We start from the raw sequence: 25,566 nt of genomic DNA, 5'->3' as shown, positions 1-25,566 counted from the left end.
GCTGTCTTACTCTTTACGTTGATTTAAGGTTACTTTTCCTTTTGCTGCTTCCTAGCTGTCATTTTTTTTCCTCTTTCTTTTGCCTCTCTACCTTCTTTGCCTCTCCCTCCTGCCTTGTGGAAGAAATGTAGATGCCCTTATATAGATAGTGGTGAAGGTGTATGTGACCATACAGAGAACCATCAATTGTTTACTTAGGATGGAATGTATGGTGTGTGAACAAAACCATCTTAAAAAAAAAATGGGTTGATGACAAAACCTCAAGGGCAATATACTGAGTGAAATAAGCCACTCAATCGGACGAATATTGCAGGGTCTCACTGATAAGCACTAATTATAATACGTTAACTCATAGACATGAAATATAAGGCACCAAAATATAGGACAAGGCTTAAGAATGGGGAGCGGTTGCTTAGTATGAGCAGAATGTTCAACTAGGATGAACGTAAATGTTTGGAAATGAACAGAGGTGTCGGTAGCAAGATGTGAGAATAACTGACAGCGCCGAATGGTGCGTGAATGAGGTGGAAAGGGGAATCTCAGAGTCATGTCACCAGAAGGAAAGTTGGAGGTCAAAAGATGGGAATATTTAAAACTGAATCCTATGGTGGGCAATGTCCTCGATTAACTGTACAAATATTAGAAAACACTTCCATGAACCAGAACAAATGTATGACAATACAACTAGAAGTTAATTAAAAAATAAAAAATGAGGGGGAGATGAAAACATTCCCAGATAATCAAAAGCTGAGGGACTTCATTACCAGTAGATCAGTCCTATAAGAAATGCTAAAGGGAATTGTGCAAGCTGAAAGGAAGGGACACTAAACAATTGACTGAAACCACATGAAGAAATAAAGATTTCCAGTAAAGATCACATGGTAAATATAAATACTGATACTACTGTATTTTTGATTTGTAACTCCACTATTTACTTCCTACAGGATCTAAAACACGTAAAGTATAATGATAAATCAGTGGTTTTGGACTCAATGTAAAATATGTAATTTTTGACAAGAACAACATAAAGGTGGGGGAATGGAGGAGTATAGGAACATAGTTTATGTGCCCTATTGAAGTTAAGTTGTTATCAAAGAAAACAAGATTGTTATAGATTTAGGATGTTAAATTTAAGCCCCACAGTAAACACAAAGAAAGTATCAGAGAATATGATCATAGAGATGAAAAGTAGAGTATGGGTTACGAGAAGTGGGGGAAGGGGCAAGGGGAAGTTCATAAGAAATGAGTGTAGGCTTTCTGTTTGGAGTGAAGGGAAATTTCTAGTAATGGTTGGTGGGAAGGTGATGGCATTGCAACATTGTGAATGTGATTAATCCCACTAAATGGAATGCTAGGGAGGGGTTAGAATGGGAAGATTTATGCTGTATATATGTTTCCACAAATGAAAAAAAAGACATTCTAAATAGATAATGACAATTAAATGCCATAGATGATCCTGGATGAGATCTAAGAATAGAGGAGAAAAGACTCAAAAGGACACAATTGGGACATAAGAAAAAATGAAATATAGCATGTAAGCTTTATATCAATGTTAAATTTCTTGAACTTTTTAACTACACTTAATGTGATTACATAAATGAATGTTCTTATTCATAGTAAATGTATATATGAAGATATTATTTATTCAAGGATGTGTGCAACTTGCTCTCATATGTTTAGAAGACAGCAATAGATGATGGATGATAGGGAGGGATGCAGGGAGGGAGGGAGGGAAAGAAAGAAATGGTAAAATGACAAAATATTAAAGTTGGTAGATCTGGGTTTTGGTGGAGGAGGGTTGGGTTATGCTGGAGTTCTGGGTATGGGGTTTGTATTATTTTTGCAACTGTTCCTGTAAGTTTGGATTTATTTCAAAATAACAAGTAAAAAAAAAAAGTATTAGCCTATTGGGATTTAGATATCATATGGTTTTAGATTGTCTTTTTCAGATTTTAGAAATTCTGGTTATTATTTAAAAGATAAGCATGAAGCCATACAACTATTTAATGATTTTCATCCTTGTGGCATTTTTAACTTACTTGTAAAAATGTTTTCTGCATTATTTTGACATGTTATGGCTTTTCTTAAATTTGGAAATGACTGAATCACACCTGTTCAAATAGGAAAGAATTAGTGAGCTTAAATTTTCTAATATAACTATGCCATTGTTTTGGATGTAATAAAGAATTGCACCAGTGGATGTCTGTAGGCTCAATGATTTTTTTTTTTTCCTCTAATTGGGTGGATAGTGTGAATACACTGCACCTCTTTTTTGCCTTTATTCTTTTACTGAAAGCAAGTACTGCATATCCTTGTATTCGTTTAGAAATCTAACTCCGGCTAAATTTTTTCAATGTGAACTAAATGTTCTAACTGAATAGAAAACAAATTGAAAGTCTAAAATCAGTTATGTGTACTTTCACTTTTGGACAGCTCAGATCAAGGTCTCATCTGTTTCCTTGTCATTTGGCAACTTGCTTTCCTTTAAGGCCAATATTTCAGATGAAACCTCCATATGCCCAATCTAGCCCTGTTCCCTTACTGGCAAAAATGAAATTGCTTCCTCATCACTAAGGAAAACAGATCCAAAAAAACAGATCATTTGGGTTCCTCATCTACCATGAAGCTTGTTTTCGTGTATCTCAGCACCTAAACCATCCTGACAACAATTGTGCATTTCACTTATCTGGCCTATAATGACTAATGACATCGATTATGCATGCATACATACATAGGTGATTAATTAAATGCAAAAATTTCCTCATAATATGTCATACTGTTCTTCAGAATATGTTTGTAGCATAATACCTTGTTATTATGCCCAACACTCCAGTATTGTATCACTTAAACAGAAAAAGTATTGAACAGATAGTGAAATTAAAGTTAACTTTTAAAGGGCAATTGTGGGAATGTTTAATAAATTCACAGGTGCATTCTATTGTTTCTAAGCAGAGTATTCAAAGTAGTTGTATATATATATATATTTAACTGTATTATGAATAATGTAAAAAATGGTGAAGAATAGAAAATATTAATGCTTTAATCTGTACAAAAATACTTAACAGTTTGAAAAATTGCCAAATTATCCCTAAATTCTTAAAAAAAAATATAGCTCAGGCAATTTTTCTTCAGTGATGCAATGGCAAGCAATCAGGAGCTTGTCAGTATCATAGACATCTCTATATAGAGCTCTTGAGGGAGATCTAGATTAAAAAGGAAAAGCAGAGGGAAACTTTTACAGTTCTACTAGAAAGTGATGATTTAGTGAAATAAATTTCCTGGCATTTAAAGATTAGAGAAAAATAGAAGCCCCCTGCCATCTCCTTTCAGGTATGGTGCTAAGAGGGCAGCTGGGATGTTCTATTCCCCCAGGACCCATTTGCAACCTGCTGCACACAGGTCTTTTTATACTAAGCAGTGGCTTAGCCATACTCCTGTGCAGACACACAAAATTCAATGTCCCTGTGTATCGACATTTTTTCTCTATGATAAATTAACAACAGATATTTTAACTAATAGTGTTTTTACTAGTTTACAAGTTTGAGTATTGAAGTTAGCTACATTTCTTTTTTGCTTTGTTAGGAAATATTTCCAGTATGCAAAACATATCAAAATAATTTAACAATCTCCTGTGAAACCAACACCAAATGAAGAAATAAAGCATCACTAATATTGTTTAAGCATGTCTCCTCCACCCCCTGCCACTCCACAGCTATATTCTTTTCTAGCCCACCTCTTGGAAAAAATGTTAAGCATTTCCATTATATTCTTTGCAAGTTTACTATAAAAGGATGTGTTGATAAACAATAAACAGTGATTTTTTGTGTGTTGCAAATCTTTATAAAAGTGGAACATACTCTGTTTACCCACATTGATTTCAGGAGCTTTAATTTATTTGTTTCCTCTATATTCATATAAATATGTCAAGTTCTCTAGGTGAAAAATACTTCATTTGATTATGAAAGTTTTGTTATTATAAACAGTGCTGCTAGGAGTATTCTTATACACTTTTCCATGTGCACATAAGTAAAAACTACCTTAGGATACATACCCAAAAGTGGATTGCTATCTCATAGGGTATCTAAATATCCAAAAGGAGTTGATATTCATAGATTACTCTAGAAATGGGTTATCAATTTAATCCCATACAATGGTCCTCACTACCTAGTACGTATTGTGTTTCATTAATCTAATTATCTATCCCTATTTAACTCTAGCTTTAAAATCTATTAGTCTTGATATATATAGTAAAGAAGATCACTCCATTTCTTGTTTCTCCAAAATTCTCTTTGCTGTTCTTGATCTTCACACTTCCAAATGTTTCAATTAAAAAAGCAACTTCTTTAACAGTTTTATTAGGATGGAACTGAATTAGATTTAAAGAGAATTAAAATATTTAAGATATTTATTCTTCCTATGAATTAACATGCTATTTAACAATTTATTTATGTATTCTCAAATTCCTTCCAGTAGTTTTACCATTCTTTCCATAAATAATATTTCATAAAGATATTACAGAATCTTTAGTAAATTTATTCCCACATATTATAATGTTATTACAATGGAATTGTGTTTATAGTTGTATATTCTTTGTGTATGAGAATGTATGTTTATAATCTTATCAAATCCTTCTTTGAATTCTCTTATTAATTTTGATAATTCATTTCCAGTTTAATTCTACTTTCTGTGTTGACAAGTGTTTACCTTCTTAAATTCTGCTTTCTGGGTTGACAAGTGTTTACATTCTTAAATAATGAAAGTGTTATTTACTTTTTGTTGCCATTACACTATTTTTTACTATTTTTTCTTACTGTAATGTCTAGAACTGCCAGTAAATTGTTGAATAGAAATAGGAATTTTGAGTATCACTGTCAGATTCTTGATTTTTAAATGGAATGTATCTAATGTTTCAAACATGATGTAATTTTTCTTGCAAAATTCTCTTCTTTAATTTATGAGTGTTCTGTTATACAGTATTACTATTTTATTAATCATTTACTTTTAATTTTATAATAAGATGTTTACTAACATACTATTTTGGCATATATTGATATGACCAACTTCTCTTTTAACATAGTGCCTGTTTTGTTAAATTTTCAAAAGAAACTCATCCTTGAATACTTGCAGTTAGCTCAATATATGTGTGTATGTCTGTATGTGTACATATATGCACATATATTCAAAGATATGTCTCAATTGATTTTGCTAATATTTCTTCAGTTTTGTACTTATTTTTATAAGCAAAGCCATTCCACAATTTTTCATGTTTAGTTTTGCTGTTAATTCTAGATTCATTGAGAAGAGGGAGCTTCCTCTTCTATTCTCTGTAAATTTTTGCCTAAGCCTAGAATTAATTATTTTTTTAAATGTCAATTCTCCTGTAAAATTCTCTGGGCCCCTCCCCGCTCCTTGGGACCTGACTCCCAGAGGTGTAAATATCCCTGGCAACGCAGATATGATTCCCGGGGATGAATCTGGACCCAGCAGCGTGGGATTGAGAACATCTTCTTGACCAAAAGGGGGATGTGAATTCATTGAAATGAAATCAAGTTTCAGTGGCTGAGAGATTTCAAATGGAGTCAAGAGGTCACTCTGGTGGACATTCTTATGTACTATATATATAACACTTTTTAGGTTTTAATATATTGGAATAGCTAGAAGTAAATACCTGAAGCCATCAAACTCCAACCCAGTAGCCTTCACTCTTGAAGACCATTGTATAACAATGTAGCTTACAAGGGGTGACACTGTGATTGTGAAAACCCTGTGGATTGCACTCCCTTTATCCAGTGTATGGATGGAAGTGGAGAAAAATGGGGACAAAAACTAAATGAAAAATAGGGTGGGATGAGGGGGATGATTTGGGTACTCTTTTTTTATTTTTATTTTTTATTCTGATTCTGATTCTTTCTGGTGTAAGGAAAATGTTCAAAAATAGATTGTGGTGATGAATGCACAACTGCATGATGGTACTGTGAACAGTTGATTGTACACCATAGATGATTGTATGGTATGTGAATATATCTCAATAAAACTGAATTGAAAAAAAATTCTCTGGGCCCATGTTAAGTAGTTGCGTTTTGGGGTAAAATTTTGAACAGTAGATTGAACAGTAGTTTAAAATTACATTAAATTGTGTGAATATTCAAGTAATGGATATTCAAGTATTCAAAATGCAAGCGATGTGTATCAGTTTTGATAAATTATATTTTTTCTAGAAAATAAATTTTATCTGTTTTAAAATTTATTTGAATATAGTTGTTTACAGTATGTTACATATTAATTTTAATTATTATCCATATTTAGGTCTACATTTTCATTTATGATATCTATCATTTTTGTCTTCTATCTTTATTTCTTAATTATCCATAGTGGAAGATTATCTATTTTACTATTTTTAGCTAACTTTTGGAAATGTTTATTCTTTCTATTTTATCTTTGTTTAATGTTTTATTAATTTCTGATTTAATTATTGCTTTTTTCACTGCTTTCTATTTATTAGGGGACTAAGCTGCTTTAACTTTATCTAACATCTGTTAGATGGTAAGATTACTCATTATAAGTATTTCTTCTTAGTATCAATGATCAAGGCTATATATTTTACTCTGTCATTTTAGATGCACCTTACAGATTTTAATGTGTAGAATCATCATTATTATTTACTTCCATGTTTTTATCCCTTACTTTTATCAAAAAATTGTTCCTCATCTTTGAGCTAATTAGAAGTGGGTTTTAAAAATATCCAACATTATTTAAAGTTATCATTAATTTCTAATTTAATTGCATTGTGTTCACAGATTATATTCTATGTGGCACTTGTTCTCTGATATCAATTGAAAATTGCTTTTGGCCTACAACACTGAATATATTCATAAATGTTTACCATGTAGATGAAAAGAATGCTAATTTTACAACTGTTGAATGAAAAATTCGCATGTATCTTCAGAACATATTTGAAACGGATATGTTTCAGTGACCTCTTTTATAGATACCAATGCTATTTTATATATCTATGATGAGTTTTTTGGATCCAGAATTTCATATGATTCTGTTATGACAAATTGTTTGGTTTTGCTTTCTAACATTTTGTTTAACTTATCAATTACAGAAAGTGATGTGTTAAAATCCCTGAAAAAATGATGGATTTGTAATTCAGTCCATTTTAAATTTCTCAGGTTTATCATTTAATTTTTTTATATTTTTCATATATATGTATTTAATCATTTCTCATTCTATGTGGCACAGAAATCTCTCTCATATTTTGCACCCTTATATTTTGCTGTGCTTTATTCAAATTTGTCTGGCAATTTTCTGATTTCCTTCATCTCTGTTGTTTAACCAATCAACTGGTTAGGTTATTTTCAAATTATCATAGTCATGTACTTCAAAGAGTTGCACACCTTACTCATGGTTTCATAGTTCTCTGGACCTCCTTAAACATGTTTAATCCTTGATTTATATTCTGTATCTAATTAACTCTAACGTCTGAAATCCTTGGGAGCATAAACAGCCTATTGTTGCTTCTAATAATAATTGCTCTAGCATCTTCTTAGGCATGCATGAGATTTTTAAGTTTTGATTCTGAGATTACATTCTACTTATTTCTGGCTTTGGGACCTTGTGAAGCTTAGATAGAAGGCACTATTTCCAGAGATGAAGTGCTTATGTGTTTCATATGACCTTATAGCATTAACAGCATAGGAAAACTTTTAATTTTATTTCTTGAGTTTTCACGGTCAGATCATGAGTACAAATTTGCATTTCAAAACCATATGTGGACCTGCCTATGTTTACAGATTCTCAGGGATATATTTATTTTTCTACCTCCTAGAACCCAAGCTAAAAATGACACATGCCCTTCTTAGGTACTTTGCCAAAAATGTGTGTGTTTGTTTGCATGTGCATGTATGTATTTCTCCTCTTTGAATCCCAGACACAGACATGACTGAAGCATATCTTTCATATATCTGTTATCACCAGCCTGCGAAATTACTTATCTACTTTATTTTTATATAACTACAACTATCTATATTTCATCTGTCTAATCTAACTATCTGAGGATCTATCTCAGATCTAATCTAACTATCTAATCATCTATCTAGCAACCATTCAGTTTATCTCTCCATTTATTTATTCTTTTTTTTAAATCACCATCCTGTATTTACTTTCTTTCTCCCATAGTCATTAGATTTTAATTTTTGATGATTAATGTTTATTTCAGTGTATGCTTATGAAACATGTATTTGTGTGTGTGTGTTTCTGTGTTTTGAATTTACATAGTCAGCATTATTTATCTTCCTTTGGTTGCTTAGCTTTTGACTCAGCACTCTGTTTTTAAGATCTGTCCATGTTGCTTGATTGTTGTTTTTACCGTTTGAAAACTCCGTATTTATAAATCATTTCTCTCAGTGAAAACCACATCAATTTCTACCAATGCCCCCTTGCCACAAACAATGTTGTGATGATGATCACCTATTCACCCAACCCCTTATGGAATTTATGAGAATTTCTAAGGTTGTATGACATTTAGTTTGTAGCGTTACTCTTTCATTTTTCTAGTCTCATACAAACATCAGGGGATCTTTTGCTATTTTTCTACTTTCTCAAAAAATTTTACAATTAAGAAAATTTATTTTCTGAATGTCTAGAAGAATACATCTGCAAAACATTTGGGCATATGAGAATTTTGGAAAGAAGTTTTTTGGGTTGCTTTTCAGCTGTTGTTTTGTTTTATTTAAATTTTACACAATTATTTAAGCTTTTTTTTTTTTTTATCTTCTTGTGCCTGTTTGGCATTTTATATTTTTCCAGAAACATATCCTTTTCATCTAAGATTATTAAATGAATGTTTTTAGAATATAATATTTATATACCCTTTATATTTAATCTCTGATATCTGTATATTTTCCATTTCACATTTTATTTATTTATTTATTTATTTTTAGCATTCTACTTTTTCTTTAATTCAGTCTGGCAAAAAGTTTGTCTAATCAATCTTAATGACTAACACATCACATACCTATTCAGATCTTGTTTATATTCTTTATTTCTTTTTGTTGTTTATTTCATTGATGTCTATGTTTCTTGTTTCTTTTTCTTTGTGCTGTTACTATTTTTAAACTTCTTGAATTGAATTGCAATTTGCATTTTATAACCTCTCTTGGTCCCTTATAATTAAAGCTATAAATATCCCACAAATGTTACTTTTTCAGAGTGCTATGAGTTTTGTCATGTGGTGCTTTTCTTTGGTTCAATATGAATATCACATAATTACTTTATGCTTTCCTTTTTAATCAAAGTTATTTAATAATATATTATTTAGATTTTAGTTATATATTCTAATTTTACTGGATGTAATATGATAAAATGATGTATATAATTTTACCATGTGTTTTTATGAAGCTGCTTTTAAGGTAATGCACAGTGCATTTTTTTGTAAATATTACATATATGCTTTAAAAGAATGGTGGTTTTTCTTTGTTGGGTATAGAGTGGTTTATATGTCTAATAGCTAGAGCTAATACTTTTTCAGACCTTTTGTGTCTCAGATTCTTCTTGCCTTGAATTTTCAGTATCTAGGAGGGATGGTGAAAACTCCAACACTATTTGTAAATCTATCCGTCTATCGACCTACCTTTCTATTAATTCACTTTTTGTATGTTGATAATAGTTATTTTTTTCTGTAATTCTTTTCAGTGGTATATTTTTCTCTCTAATTCCCTTACCATATCTTTTACCTGCGTTTTATCTGATATATTCATATTGCTATATCAAAGTTCTTTTGGTCCATATTTGTGAGATATATGTGTTTTTTATTTTAAGTATATATTTACATATGTATACTTATACATATAGATGTATTTATACATATGTATACTTATACATATAGATGTATTTAAGTGCTTCTTGCAGGCAGCATTTTGCTGGACCTTTTTTTTTGACCAATTTAACAGTTTTAATTGGTAAATATAACTCATTTACAATCATCATAAAATTATCACATTAGTTTTTGTTTCTATTATATTTCATATTTTTTTCTATACCTTGTTTTCAGTTTTTCTCTTTTCCTGCCTTCATTGTATAAATCCAATGCCCTTTGATCTAAAAATTCTACAATTTGTTTTTATTAGAGTAATGGATCAATTAAGACAAACCCAGATTTATATTCTCTGTATTGATTTGTTAATTTTATTAACATCTAGATATTCTCATATGAACACAAACATTTTATAGTAAACAAACCCCTGTTTTTATTCTGTCCTATACCCACACACAGCATGTTGATATTACCTACATCTGTATTTTTCTCTTAATTTTGATACAGTTTTCCTTCCTTTTTCTATATTTATCCTGGTTATTTAGACAACAATAAACTTCATGAAGTTATTTGATTTATCTTCCTTTGCAAATTCCCCAGGAATTTTTTAAACTCCTTCTAAGTCTAGGGGTATCTTTATTATAACCTCACATTTAAATGTTAAAATTATTTTTCTTTACTAATTAAAAAACATAATTAATGCATTGTCTTACTACATGCATATTACTATTGAGAAGTCTGATGTTAATATATGTTTTCCCTTTATGGGTATTTACTCTTTTTTTTCTGAAAGTTTAAAAATTCCATCCATGTCTTTATTCTCCTTGAATTTTTTGTAAGCCCTTTCAATCTGAGATTGTTTCTTTACTTGTAGAAAATTTATTTTCACTATTTCTTCAACTTGTTCCTAATTTCCATTTTTAAAAAGTTTCTTTTATGCTAAGAATTCTATTAACAGTTGATGGCACTGATACTTAGCAACCCCCATATCAACTAGCTTCTTTATGTTTTAACCCTCATCCATTCCAGAAATCTTTGCTTCAATTTAGACTTCCCGTTTGCTAATCATTCAAAATTCACACATCCTGTGATTTAACTCATTTAGCCTATATTTTATTTTAACTATTTATTATATTTATCATGCCTAATAGTTCCACTTAGTTTTCCTTTATGATTTCTTATTCTTATTTCATATTGCTAAAATATTTTCTTAGGTATACTCATCACACTTTATGTTAAAATAATCGTATTTCTTGTAGTTTATGCTGCTCATTTGTCTTTGCTTTCTTTATATAGTAGTAATTTTCCTCCAGTGTCTGCTTACTATTATCTGCAAGATCATTACGAATAATTAGATCAATTAAGCTAGTTGGGAAGGGCAGAAAGTCAGGCCTTGCTCCCTGTCAGTCTTGATGAGATAAAGAGAAATGGAGGGAAGAAACCACAGGATTGATTTTAGATGCTTAGGTACCAAAGAATCACCTCTGATCTCCCACTTACTGCAAAATCTAGTAGGAGACTCTACTGATAGGTTTACCCTTCAACTCTTTGAAAGAAGCAGCATTATGAAAATGTCCTTGGGTTATAATCCATAAACTCTTGTTATTTGGAGATAGAAAACATGGAAGAAAAAAATGAGGATAGATGTCATCAGACAGCTCACCCCAGCCCAGGGTTTGGGATGCCCTGAAATTACCCTGCTGGGGCAGTGGGCTAAGGGGTTATTGCTGCAGACATATATGTTAAGTGCCAATGGTGCTGGTCTTTAATAAGGCGTTTGTAGTTGAGTGAGTGTGAAGCAAAGAGTAGAACTCCAAAGCTTTGTGTCAACTTGTATCAAACCACTTCCCATCTGCCACCCACAGCATTCTTGACCATCTTTGATCATCCCAGGAAATTATCACAGTTTTTATGATAGTTTCTCACTTGCATGCTTCCCTCTTGCTTTTGCAGATTTTCCAAGGAATCAGCAGGCCAAGTTGCTTTGGCATTTTTTCCAATCCATTTTAAGGATTTCAGTATAAAGCCAATGTCTTAGTTCCATCATTTCACTTTGCACTGCTTCAAGAGCTTTTGTCTGTCTCCCATGTAGGGCTTCCAGAGTGGGACAAATGTTCACAGTTTCAGCATCAGTTCACAACTTTAATTACAAGCTACCTCTTGATTTTGGACCTCATAACTCTGAGTGGGTGGGTTTTTCAGAACTTTTCAGAAACTTTTTGGTGATTTTCTTTTTTCTAATTCTTGAATAAGTTTTAATCCCAAGACTAGATTTGTAAGTTTTTTGACATCAAAATTGTGAATCTTATTTAAATATTGTTAAAATGAAGCTAAAGTTAGTATTATCAAAAACTTATGAAGGCAGATCTTAACTGGGATTTTGCCAATATCAATCCACACTACTTTGTCTCTAGTTAACTTGCATGTTGGAAAATATCCGTCTCCTCCAATTTCTGATAAAACTATCTGGCCCCACCACCTCGATAGATGATCTTTCCTTAAGTGAGTGAGTCAGAATTTGAACCCACCAAAAGCCAATGCTGCTAACCAATATGCCAGGAACTCTCAAACAAACAAACAAAACAAACAAAAAAAAAACAACAAAAAAACAAAAAACAAAAACCTCCATGGATTTAAGTTTACTCTCCAGCTCCATAGTATCCCAAGCCATTCTTTTGTAGTGATGTTTCTCAAATTCAAATTTTACCACTCTCTACATTTCTCAGTTTTGCTCTCCTTTGAATAACTTTAATTTGACTTCTAAGCCCATGATGGCATGAAAAAGTGCTTTCTCTGATGTGAATTATTCTGTCTGTGTCAATAAAATTAATGAAAGTTTTCTTAGATCTCTCAGCAAAATTCTACCCTTTTAAAAATTTCCTCTTAAATAATTATTCCCTGGAATTCCACAATTACATGCACTCCTGTTTTTTCTCCTACAATTTTTATTTTCTTCTGATTATCTTTTGTTAGCTAATTCAACTTTATATTTTTTCTGTATTTTCCCCAATACTCCATTCTAGATTATTCAAATCCACTATATTTTGTCGATATTCAATACTAGATGATTTACACATATGCTGATGATTTCCAAATGTATATGTCCTGCTCAAATATTTCCTATCAGTGCCAGACATCATACCTATTTGCCTAGTTTGCATTCCCAAATGGATATTCAAAGTCACTCAGAAGTCAACATGTTAAAAAATCAACCCATGAAAATTTGAGATGCTATCTACCTCAAGTCCTATTCAGAGGTGCATATTATAAGTTATCTTAAACCCCCGTTTAAACAATCCAGTCCAGTCACACTGATCTTGATATTTCCTGACAATGCTAAGAAGTCCTGTACCTCAGGGCATTTGCAATTCTTTTTCTCCCTTGGAACATATTTTCCCCAGTTGTCTATTGCAATCATTTTCTCACCTCATTCAGAATTTTATTCAAAAATCATTTTCTCAGCATGGCCCTATGTAAAATTGCACTGCATCCCAATACTGCCTGCTTCTGTGCTATATCTTTTTTTGTTAACATAACTTATTATCACCTGTGCAGTGTGTTCCATAAGAACATGAGTTTTCTATGTTTTGTTCACTTTTATAGCCTCATCACCTGAACAGTATCTGGTACATAGAAAGTTTTTGATATATAATTGTTGAAAAAATGAATTATTATATGAATGAATAAATGGTAAAAGAGGAGAGGGGAGAGAGAGAAAAGGAGGGAGATTAATTTTACTTCACTACCAATTGCCCCTTTGGAAAATTTAATCTTGCTTGTCCTAAATTATATTTAAATTTTAGTTTTAAAGATCCCCAGATACCAATAAAAATAAGGTGGAACTGGAAACAAAATCATTTAACCTATTAAGGAAAAACAGTATTCAAAGATAGAGGTTGGGAGAGATAGGATGAGAAACATATGTCACAAAATACTAAAATCTGAGAGAATCGTATCATTGGGCTAGCTGGTTCAATAAGTACGTATTTGGCAATATGCTTGTTTATTCCCATAATCTGACTCTGGAATTAGTATTTTCAGAAAAATAAGTCCTTCATATTTTTTATTGTGTACCAAAGTTTGTTGGCATTGACACAGTTTTGCAGTTCAGAATGTTTTTAATTTTCATTTTTATTAGATACATGTTTCAAAATTATTTTTAATGTGATACCTTAATACTTTTAGACAGAGTAAACTGGGCTTGAATACGAGTTGAGAAGTTATAGAGTATATTATTCCTACTTAAAAACTTGAAAGCAAGATAATTGTTTGGGGGTTGTCTGGCGACTAATAAGAAGTTATAACAAATTGAGAGACAGGTCTGACAGAAGCAGGGTGTGAATAAATAATAGAATTGTTGTCAACTTTAGCCTTGGAGAAGTGAGACAAGGTCCAATTCTAAATTAAATCAAAGGAAAGACTGTTGAAAGTTCTTTTGTGTCTTTTTAGCTAATTCCTCAGTATATTTTTCCTTAAATTTTTTTCCCTCACCAGCAATTTATGATTAAAGCAGAGCCATTAAAAGCAAACTCTGGAAGCCTCTTTCAATATCTGCTAAAATTAAATGGAAAGGCCTAAAGTTTTTGAGATACATGATTATTTATTTATTTTATAAATTCATATTCATATAATATATTTATTTCTTAGAGAAATATGTGTCCACCAAGAGTGATTACTATCTATAAAAATTTTTAAGGTGAGAATTGTGTAACAGTGTCTCCTGGCCATATGTACAGCAGAATATTTTGACAAGTTATAGTGATACTTTATATCAGACCGTTGATCAAATGCTTACTTGCATATTTTGACCTATTTCTGTCTTTTAATTCCAGCCAGAAAAAAGTCAAGACAGTTCAAGAATCAAAGGTAAGGAATGAATCTTTTGAGATCATAATTACATAAATTAATGTAAGAATAGGGGAAAGAAAAAAAATGGTATAGTTTTGAAAGTAAAGTTTAAGATGACAAAATAATGATAATTCAAAATGTTCTATGTGATTTTAAATTCATTGACAGTCCTTTGGGAATTTCCCAGGGCTACTGGAGATTCTCTATTGAGATATCCTCTCTTCATATAATGCTCATGGAAATTTCAGAAGAAATTTCTGTTTAATCCCTAGACTGTTCTGGTGAAATTCTTTCTGCAAGCATTTTGGCCCTCCTTTCCCACCTACCCCTTCTTGAAGGCATCCCAGCCCAAAGCCTGAGTAGGGAGGGAGACACAGTCCTCCCGTTTCCCACCCTCCTTTTTGTATAGGAAGAAATTATTGGGCTTCTTTTCAGAGTTCCACAAAAATTTAAAAATATGTAAGTAAATAAGCGTGTGGAAGTTGCCAAGCTTACATGTGCTCCTGAAATGGTGAAAGGACAGTTAACATTTCTGAGGTTCTGTAAGTTAGCAATACTTATTAAAAAGCCCATTTTTGCTTATTTATAAAAAATCCAAATATAATTCTTTTGTGCATTTCCCCACAACCAGCTGAGTTCCACAATAAATAATATTTTATGTTCAGTCATCTTTGAGTGTCCATACTACAGAAAAATGAGAAAATATATGCATCTTTTGCTGGATATATTTTATTCAAATATATTATGTCAGACTGTTCTTCTAGAATTCCGAAACTATCTGTGTTCGTTTTCAACAAACTGAAGTATGACTTGTTATGTTATATATGAAATTATCAGATTTATTTATTCCCCAAACACTCATATAAATCCAAATTTTATATTTTTGTGCTATAAAAGAGAATTTCCATTCCAAGATATTCTGTATGATGTGCATTTAAATGATATATGAATTTTAAAGCATACTGAGTGTACACTTTCTTTCTTATAAAGGGCCCCAGCATTTCAGACATATCTTAAATCATATTTGTAATTCTATTGTAGAAAAAAGTTTCATGTAGCTTTTCTTGACGCCTTACTGAATAGGCTACATAAATCATATCTAAAGTAATCGAAATTAGGTTTTTCCAACTACTGTGTATTAGTATTTTTCTTTTGTAACATAATAAAAAATCAAGATGATGCTCATCACTTCTTTCACTTTTATTAGTTGATACATAATTCAGAACTCTTCACTTGCATTATGGCTTCTAGACTATTGGATTGTAAATAAATCTTAGATATATGGTTGCTGAAGTATGTGTTGCTTTTCACTACTTAGATTTCTGCATTTTTCTTGACTATTTATTGGATTCCTCTTGAAATATTATCTCTTGGAAATTATGAATGAGCATTCACAAATGTTTTTAAATATAAGTATTAAAAGAAAACATTATGAAGCATGAAAGCAATATTTTATCCATGGGTAGGTGGCAAAATTTATGAAAATCAAATATTTTACACTTGACAACTATTATTGAAATGTGACCTATGTCCTTACTTAATATTAGTAACCAATTCTCAGCAAGTAATTCTACTGATTTGTTGACTAATTGGTAATCTCATTTACCAAAATACTTCCATGGCATTATCATGAATGTCTCCAGAAAAATCTTTAATCTTCTGATTTCCTCCATCCTTTGCCATTTCTGCTTATGACAGCAATCCTAATTAATATCAGTGACTTGAAATTACATTAAGGTACAAAGTACTCCAATCAAGATTGATTCCTATTTTCTCCATGTACATAGAGATATGTGTTGTTTTTAGATGTGCAACTCTATCTCTCAGTGCTAATATTATGCTCTTATGCTAGTATTATTTAAAAATAGTATAAAACAATCCATGTTTTATACATATATGAAAAATAGTTTTATATGGCTATCAGCTGACAAAATAGGTTTTGGTTGAACAATTTTTATGCTGTTGGATTCTCAATTGATTGTAATGTCTAGATTGCCTATTAAATTAATGAAGGCCTAATCTCTAGTACATGATTTTGGAACGTGTAATTGTTAAAGGTATTATTCCTTAAATTTGCATTAATTATAGCAGGGGTATGAAGCAGCCCCCAGGTTTGAAAGAGAGGGTCAAACATCAAGGCAGCCATCTTTAATACTTTTCTTCTGTTGGACATGACAAATATAACATTTTAAAATATTATTCATCAAGTGTTTAAAATTCATTGAGAATATTATAAATATTATTAGGAAATAATTTCTTTCAGATAATATTTTAAATAAGAAGCACAATAAATCAGTTAATCCCTTCCAATATTCTCAAGGAAGTCTTTAAATGTGTTGTTGGTTTATGCATTTCTAGTTGAGAGCATCTCTCGAGGGTTGTCAGTGATGAAACAATACCAGTGTGTGAAGAAGATTTAAATCATTCTTGACTTACAAATAGGTTAAAAATTCAGTAAGCTTAGCAGATTTTGTAAATGTATAAAGTAGTTTAAGATATTCCCTACAGTCAAAAGGATAATATCATTTGTGGAAAATTTGCTTGCGCTTTAACAACGAAACACTGATATTCACCCAGGAAGCTGAGTATCAGCTTTACCCTGTTGCTGTAAATGAAACAATGTTTGGTAGTCTGGTTCACCTAAAAGCTTCTGTTGTTTCTAATCATACACGATTTCCACCTTCCCTCTTTTTAAGTGAACCTCTTGGCTATTTCCATTCAGAAATGAGTTTTTAAAAAATGTGTTTGCCTTTCATTACCATTTATATTTAAGTATTTTTTAAACCCATTATAAAGGGAACACTGAGTACTAAAGCTGTTTCACTACTGGCCACTTAGATATTATATCATTAATACCTACCTTTTGTTAAATATCTAATAGATGCCAGACACTGTACTAAGTTCTCTAAATATATTATCTCTTTTTTATCATCAAACAAATAATATTAGGTATGGATAGAGATATATCATGCCAGCATTTTGAGAAATTATATCCAAAGTAAATAATTCAGATCAATGTTATTGATTTTCTTCTATTTTTAAATGGGTAATTTTTTTAACAACTTACTAATTGTATACCAGGTGAACTTAGCATATTTTATTAACATGCATCTTTCATAGATCTGAGATATATATATGTGACTGTTATTACTTATGTTTATTTTTTCCCGTTAATGGAATGATTACAGATATTTTCCCAACCTCCAAGTTGTCATTGTCTTGTAACTTTAAGAGCAAAATAGACAATGGTAAATGTGGCACAAGTAACATTCTAAGTGACATATCTTGGTCTTGTGACAGCTCGTTTACCAAATACTTGGTATGAACTTAGACATGTGACTTAACCCCTCCGGATCTAATTCCACTTATGGTAAATATGAGTATAACATACTTCGCGATGTCAAAAGTCTTTTACACACATCTGAAATTCTAAATCATTATAATTCTATAAGCACATTGGGCATTGATGTTATTGCAAACATGTATCCTTCAAAACTGTGATTGTCTATATTCTGTGTGATAAATAGAATGTCATAAACTTTGGTTAGACTAACAAGTAAGTAGTACAATCATTCTTCCTTTGGAGCATGCATTCTTACTTATATCAAACAATCAGAGAAAATACGTGTCAAGACTGTATCTTATCAAATCAAATTGTGTTTTTATGGAAATAAATGCTTTTAAATAACTGTGGAGTGTGCAGTCTTTATACAAATACACACAGAATTTTCTCTTTTTCTTATACAAATATGTTCAGGTTTTTCTTTACAAATTTACAACTGAGGACACTGAAAAGAATGTGACATATCCAGAGATATATATCAGGGCCACAGGAGGAAGGGGGAAAGAAGGGGTTGTCATGAAGGCTGGAAATCTAATCTCATAATCCAGGTTGTCTGAATATTCAGATTTCTTTTCATTAGAGTAACCTCACAGAGTTTCTGAGGCTGGCTCCCTTCCTCGAGGTTGGCTCACTCCTTCAAGGACAGGTTGTTTGTCAGGAATGATGATTGGAGAGGAATTGGCCCTCAAATTCTTATTAATAGAAGCCATTGAATATATTACATGAACAAATGAACATATCATATAAAACTGCAAGGTCATAATTCCTGTATATGAGCCCATTATGAGCCTTCTGATCTAATTGTTGTTTGTCTTTATGTTTATGAAATACAGTGTAGCCTGTACCATAAGTAATACTTTAAATGGAAATTGTTACCATTATAGGAAACACAGAGTTGCTATAATGGTGATGGATTGACGTTATCATACATTGTGAATGTCAGGTTCTTTGCTTTTCAGCTTAGGAAGCTTTTGCTGAAACAAATAAGCATATTTTGAAAACTATGCTTTTTGTCTATCACAATAATACTACTCAGGAAATTCAAGTACCTAAAAATCAAGAGAACTCTCTCCTAAAGAGGTCAACCAAAGAACTGGTAGTTTTATTTATTTTATTGTTTGCTTTTTTGTTTGTTTTTACTAGTCAGCAATGCTGGATAAACCCAGACAAGTGTACTTAGGGCAGATTTGTGATAATAATTATTAATGCTGCAAAATAACATGAAGGAACAATATTTTTTGCATACTTTCTGTGCTAAAGCACCTACATTATATTTGAGCAATTCTATTTCTGGTATAGCTGTTTTATTTAAAAAAGCACTTTTGAAATTAAATGGGGAAGGAAAATATTCTCATTATTGAGTATTGATTACCTTGCAGCAAATGTCAGTGTTACATATGCATAATCTTATAGTATACGGTTGACTGGTGATTCTTTAATTATCAATATGAACATCTCAAACATTTCAATCTATTTTCACTTTACACCTAATGTAACAATATAAATACAAATGGATTATTGAGTTAGAGATAAATTAAAAATGTAATTCTCAATTATTATGAACATATTGCTAGACTTTTCTGATTTCATTAGCTGACATCTGTTCAGTTTATGATTTTCACTATTAAAATTTTTCATAGGGAAGTGACTGCATTTTTAAATGAAAATGATAAAATGTCAAATGTGAATTCTAGAGGCCATTGCCTACATAATATGATACTTGCTACTTGCACAAACTTTCAAAAACTTAACACTTTCATTCTAATATATAACTCATGACAGAAAAAGAAATTAATTGAAATATATTCACTATAAATAATCTAAATTATGTTCCTAAGTATGTCAATAGATTATTTCAAGCAGAATAGTTTCAGTGTAGGTAATAACTTTTATCTGGGAATTAAAGTAATATTTACCCTCCATCCTTTACAAAATACATTTAAATAACTTGGTGTGATTTTGGATGATACATGTCCTCTTGCCCCAGCAAACAGAAAGACAAACATTCTTCTCTATCTGTTGATGCTATTATTATCAACCAGAAGGGGTTTCAAGAAGTAACTGATACTGTTTCTCTATGCCAAACATCATTTTTCTTTCAATTTTGCATAATTCTTTTGTTTTCAAATGCATAACAATAAATCCAATGGGTCATTTATTTTGATTTCAGGGAGCTTATTTTGTAGTTTACTTTCCACACTAGGAGGCAGTGCTATCCAAGAGAAGTCAAGTTATAGCTGAGGTTTGGTGATGTTGGGGATAAACAACAGGGCTTAATTTCTTTCTAATAAATAATTATTTGACACTGTATATAATACTAAAAGACTACTTGTTCATTTAAATAGGTTTTCTTTGCATAATTCAATTAAAAAATAAAACCTTTTTCCATCTGCCTGCTAACATCTCAACAATGTTCTTCCTTTCAATCACCAATATAAAATTTCTTTTTTCTTGTCTTTTAAGAGAGAGTGATGTAGTTTTATGCAATAGTTAAAAAAAATCATATAAACTGTCTTCTGAAACAACTGAATGTCATGTTTGAAGAAATGTTAAGTAATATTAACCAAAATTCCTTTGATGCCTTATTTATTTATCTTAAAGAAAAAAGCTCACTTACCTGCTGTGGTTAAACTTAGAGAGCATTTTCTTGAAATGGTTGTATAACATTACATTTCTTCTGCAAAACACCCTGTTTAATCAATTAATGAAAAATTTGATGACCTATTAGCTTTCCCTTTTTGCTTTGTTTCCCCAGCACTTTAAACGGGAAATTTGACATTATTAAAGACATTATTTACTTAGGTTTTTAGAATATATATTTCTTCTTTCTTACCAAAGATATTAACATTTAATAGAATAGTTTTTAGGTACTGTGTAAATTATTTAAAGTTTTTTAGAAGAATGAAGAAAATAAATTTTTTGTTAGAAAGATTTCTAACTCTTTAAGTAATATTGTACTCAATGACTTCTGTGAACCTAACATAGACATACATTTCTTTGCCTAACTGCTATGGATGAGTTAATTTGGAGTTTTATCCTATGTCCAAAACTAGTAATTTCTCTTTTAAACAGTTATAAAATACATACCATAGTTTTAACTCAAATGGGTAACAATGTTTTCCTTTAAATTCTTACATAATAATGTAAGAATGTAAATGTATTTACTGAAAAAAATGCATGTTATCTTAGCAAAATTGCTAAACTTTGTTTCTTTTTTTTTTTTCTTTATTGAGTAGTTGTGGGTTTACAGAACAATCCTGCCTAAATACAGGATTTCCATATACCACCCTATTACTAACACCTTGCATTGATGTGGAACATTTGTTGAAATTGATAAAAGCACATTTTTAAAATTGTACTATTAACTATAGTCCATGGTTTAACTTAGGGTTCACTTTTTGTGCAGTACAGTTTCATGGATATTTTTTAATTTATTCTAATACCATATATACAACCTAACATTTGCCCTTTTAACCACATTCAGATATTTATATTTCAGCACTGTTAATTATGTTCACAATGCTGTGCTACCTTCACCCATCCATTAAATTGTTGGCACATGGAATCCTCATCCATTAGATATTTGAAAATAAATGGACATGTTTGCTAACCATGTATAATGTTGTTCCAAAAGGTGTAAGTAACCCTTTAGTACTGCTTTACTCTGCTTCATCAAGCATTTCCAGTGTATTTGACTAGTATTCCTTACCCCCATCACCTCCTAGAGAACAACTACTATCATTCAAAGCACTAGAGTTGCAAGAACCACATACTGAAAAACACTGATTTATAAAACACTTTTTTAGATATATAATGGGGTTTATACTCGGCATACTTAGCATCAATTATTTGTTCCCTGCTTAAGGTCTCTTAGTCTCCTTTTTCTCACCTGTGTTATTAACAAACAATGAAGTGCTGTTTTAAGGAATAAATGATCCTTTCGGGTGAAATGTAAAACTCTTGGCCTATGCAAGTTCTTATATCACTTGTTCTATCGTCATTTTTTGAAAACATTCATGGTAGAAACATTTTGAAAAAGTAAGCTTCAGTTTCACTAAATGTTAAAATTAGACATTAAGGCATGTTGACTTTGATTTTTTTCTCAGTATTTAACATAATTGTAATGTATAATTTAAATGTCCTCCAAACTTGAAGGCTTCTGACCTAATGATGTCAAATCTTCTTTAGGTCTCTTCTACTTATTCTTAAACTAACACTGTGTTTGCCATAACACTACTATTATACATGAAGCCCCATAGTGGAAAAATATAGTCCAAAGCAGGGGAAACTGCTTTGAACATACATATGTATAGATGTTTTCATTATTCTTTGGGGGTGGGGGTGGTGGAGGTATTCTTCGAGAGTAATACATTAGATACAGTAATAGTTTATATTTAAATTTGAATAAATTTTGGGAAATCAAAAAATAAAGCCAAGCCAAATTTAACTCATTGATTGTACGTTAATGACTGCTACATTTAGAAAATACTGTTTTATGCCAGACATTTTGTGACAAAGTTAGACCACCATAAGACTTTGGAAAAGAAGAAGACAAAGGTAAGTTAGCTAAATAAAAAAAGAGAAAAAGTCTAATTCAACAACATTTATTAATGTAAATTTTAGAAACTGGATTAGGTGTCAGGGTAGTAAGATTTAAAGTAGTTTCTGTATCAAGGAGGCAAGTAGTACTGTTGTACATTTGAGGGATGGGGACTAGAGAAACCAAATATAGTTACCATAGAGTGTATTAAATACATTGATAAAGACAGGCACAGAAAGCTGTGTAACCACAGAGGTAAAGTGAGGTGTGGGGAGGGGATCTGGGAAGGGGCTTTAGGAAAAGGTTAGTCTTTTCTTGATATCGGAGAGTGAAGATACTGTCCAGAAGGTTGGAGAGAAATGGGAAAGGCATGGTAAGAAAGGAACTATTCTTGGTCATGAGACACTAGGAGAATGGCAAATGTTTAAATATTGATATTTGACCAGTGATACTCAAAGGAGGAATCAGAGTAGAAATAATTCTACTTTAATTAATTGCCAATAAAGAGATTGGCAAGTTTTAATAGGCTGATACTGATTAATAAGGTTAGCATTGGGAAGTGCTGGGAACAAGCTAAACAGTTTTCCAATTGGACAAACTGGTAAGCTTTTTCTTGCCCTCTTCTTACCTCTGAAATTATCATTCCATTCTTCCCTCACAACACGGTGACAACTAAGAACTACACAATGATCATGGAATTAGTTTTGCTTGGTGGTTCAGAGCTTAGACTCTAAAGCCAGACTATGTTTCAATCCTGGGTCTAACAATAAATAGCTGTGCGACCATGAGCAAATTATTTGAACCCAGCATATATAATATTCTCATCTGTAAAATGGGGTAACGAAGGTTAATTCCTTCTTGATAAGGTTGTTTTAATAATTAAATGATGATTAAATCTGGAATATTTATCAATAATTGTGAAGGGTCTGAGATTTTACCCTTTACACAAAATCAAACAAATTAGTCTGCCACAGTTTCATGGATGTTGGCAGCAGACCGAGCCTCCTGTGTCAGACAAAGAACAGTTTATTACTGATAGCAGTAGCAGTAGCCAGCATTATCAGCATTTGTGCCACTTCCCACTGAGCGATGGGAAGAGGGCCAGCTGATGCTTACACATGCTGTGGTTTACATTGCAGGGAAAGGACCCCGTGCCCCCAGCTTAGGAAACCCAAATCTTTTATAAAATGGACAGTGCTTGCTTGACATTTCCTTTGGAAAGGGACATTATCTTTATTACACCTGACAGTAAATATGCCACCCATTTTTCCAGAGGGAGACACTATTTGTAATTTTCAAGGCTATTCCCTATACAAAATCCTTGTAAAGAAAGTCTGGAAAAAAATCTTGTCTGTTTTTATTCTCAGGTTATGCTGAAATTCAAGAGATCCAAGGAGAATTGTTTCCAACAGCACTTAGAATAATAGGGGAGTAACAACTACTAAGTAAACATTTATAATTACCACCATCATCATCCTCATCCCAGAAAGTAGTTCAAAGCTTGATTATCCTCTTGGGGTTTCTTTTATATTGGGTTGTCCTCTGGGATACAAATGAGTGTGAAATAAAGCCCTGGTAAAGCTCTCCTGTTTATATCCCTTACCTTAAGTTTTATAGATGGTAAGTCTCTTCTGACTTTGTTTCTAAGGTGAAAAAAAGAGCTATGTAAACATAAAGCATATAGATAGATAGATAAAGACCTACATAATAGATATTTCTCTATATAATATTAATACATGGTCATTTAAAAAGTCAAACATATCCAGATAATAAATAATAGGCCACAATTGCTAGGTAATTAAAAAGTGTCAGGCCCTCTTTTAGGTTCTTCACTAGCTTTACCTTAATATATTTATTTCCATGTATTATATTATCCTCAGAAAAATTCTATGAGGTATATAATAAAGAGAAAATAAATTTTACTGGCAGTCCATCTGTTCTGGTTTGCTAATGCTGCCAGGATGCAAAACACCAGAGATGGATTGGCTTTTATAAATGGGGTTTATTTGGTTACACAGTTGCAGTCTTAAGGCCATAAAGTGTCCAAGGTAATGCATCAACAATAGGGTACCTTCACTGGAGGATGACCAATGGCATTTGTAAAAACCTCTGTTACCTAGAAAGGCATGTGGTGGCATCTGCTCCAAGTTCTGGTTTCAAAATGGCTTTCTCCGAGGATGTTCCTCTCTAGGCTTCAGCTCCTCAAAAATGTCATTCTTAGTTGCTACTGGGGCATTTTTCCTCCCTTAGCTTCTCTGGAGCAAGAGTCAGCTTTCAACAGCCATCTTCAAACTGTCTCTCATCTGCAGCTTCTCTCTCAGCTCCTGTGCATTGTTCAAAGTGTCCCTCTTGGCTGTAGCAAGCTCACTCCTTCTGTCTGATCATATACAGGGCTCTAGTAAACTAATCAAGGGCCACGCTGAATGGGTGGGGCCACACCTCCATGGAAATTATCTAATCAGAGTCATCACCTACAGCTGGGTGGGTCACATCTCCATGGAAACACTCAATCAAAGAATAATCTAATCAACACCAATAACATCTGCCCACACAAGATTGTATCAAAGATAATGGCGTTTTGGGGGACGTAATACATTCAAACTGGCACATTGTCCATCCAAAGCTGATCATTGTCACCATTTGGTATATGTGTATTAAGAATTTTTTATACATACATAAATATTTGCAAAATATTCAGTATGATTCTTCTTTTGGAAATTTTGATACCTCTCCTTGTTAGTAGTGACTACTATGAATTAGTTTACTCAACAACCATTTCAAAACCCATTAATATGCTTTCCTTTTAACAGGATTTTTCCAGAGCTTAGTAAATTAAAAGCTACATTTTGAGATTCCCTTGCAGTTAGTGATCTAGATGGACTTTAGATTTCCCCTATCAGGTTCATGCAAGTGAGGGCTTATATTAGATGACTTCTAAATTATGGCTTCAATTTTGACTCATCAAATTTATCTAAAAATCCATTTTGTTCCACAACTTAAGTAGTTTACTTTTATCCA

General features: G+C 31.9%; 1 protein-coding gene across 2 annotated transcripts in view; it reads left to right on the top strand.

The window, feature by feature from the left end:
* Positions 1-25,566, top strand: part of FSTL5 (follistatin like 5) — an 838,269-nt gene that overhangs the window by 128,604 nt on the left and 684,099 nt on the right. For both annotated transcript variants that reach the window (XM_037830939.1, XM_037830938.1), the window contains exon 3: positions 14,650-14,683. In XM_037830939.1, the coding sequence (XP_037686867.1) occupies positions 14,650-14,683 (34 nt within the window). The remainder of the gene's footprint in view (positions 1-14,649; positions 14,684-25,566) is intronic.

The sequence above is a fragment of the Choloepus didactylus genome, chromosome 3 (genome assembly GCF_015220235.1).
Source record: "Choloepus didactylus isolate mChoDid1 chromosome 3, mChoDid1.pri, whole genome shotgun sequence".
In the NCBI taxonomy this organism is placed as follows: domain Eukaryota; kingdom Metazoa; phylum Chordata; class Mammalia; order Pilosa; family Megalonychidae; genus Choloepus; species Choloepus didactylus.
This window is presented reverse-complemented; position numbering and strand designations above follow the sequence as displayed.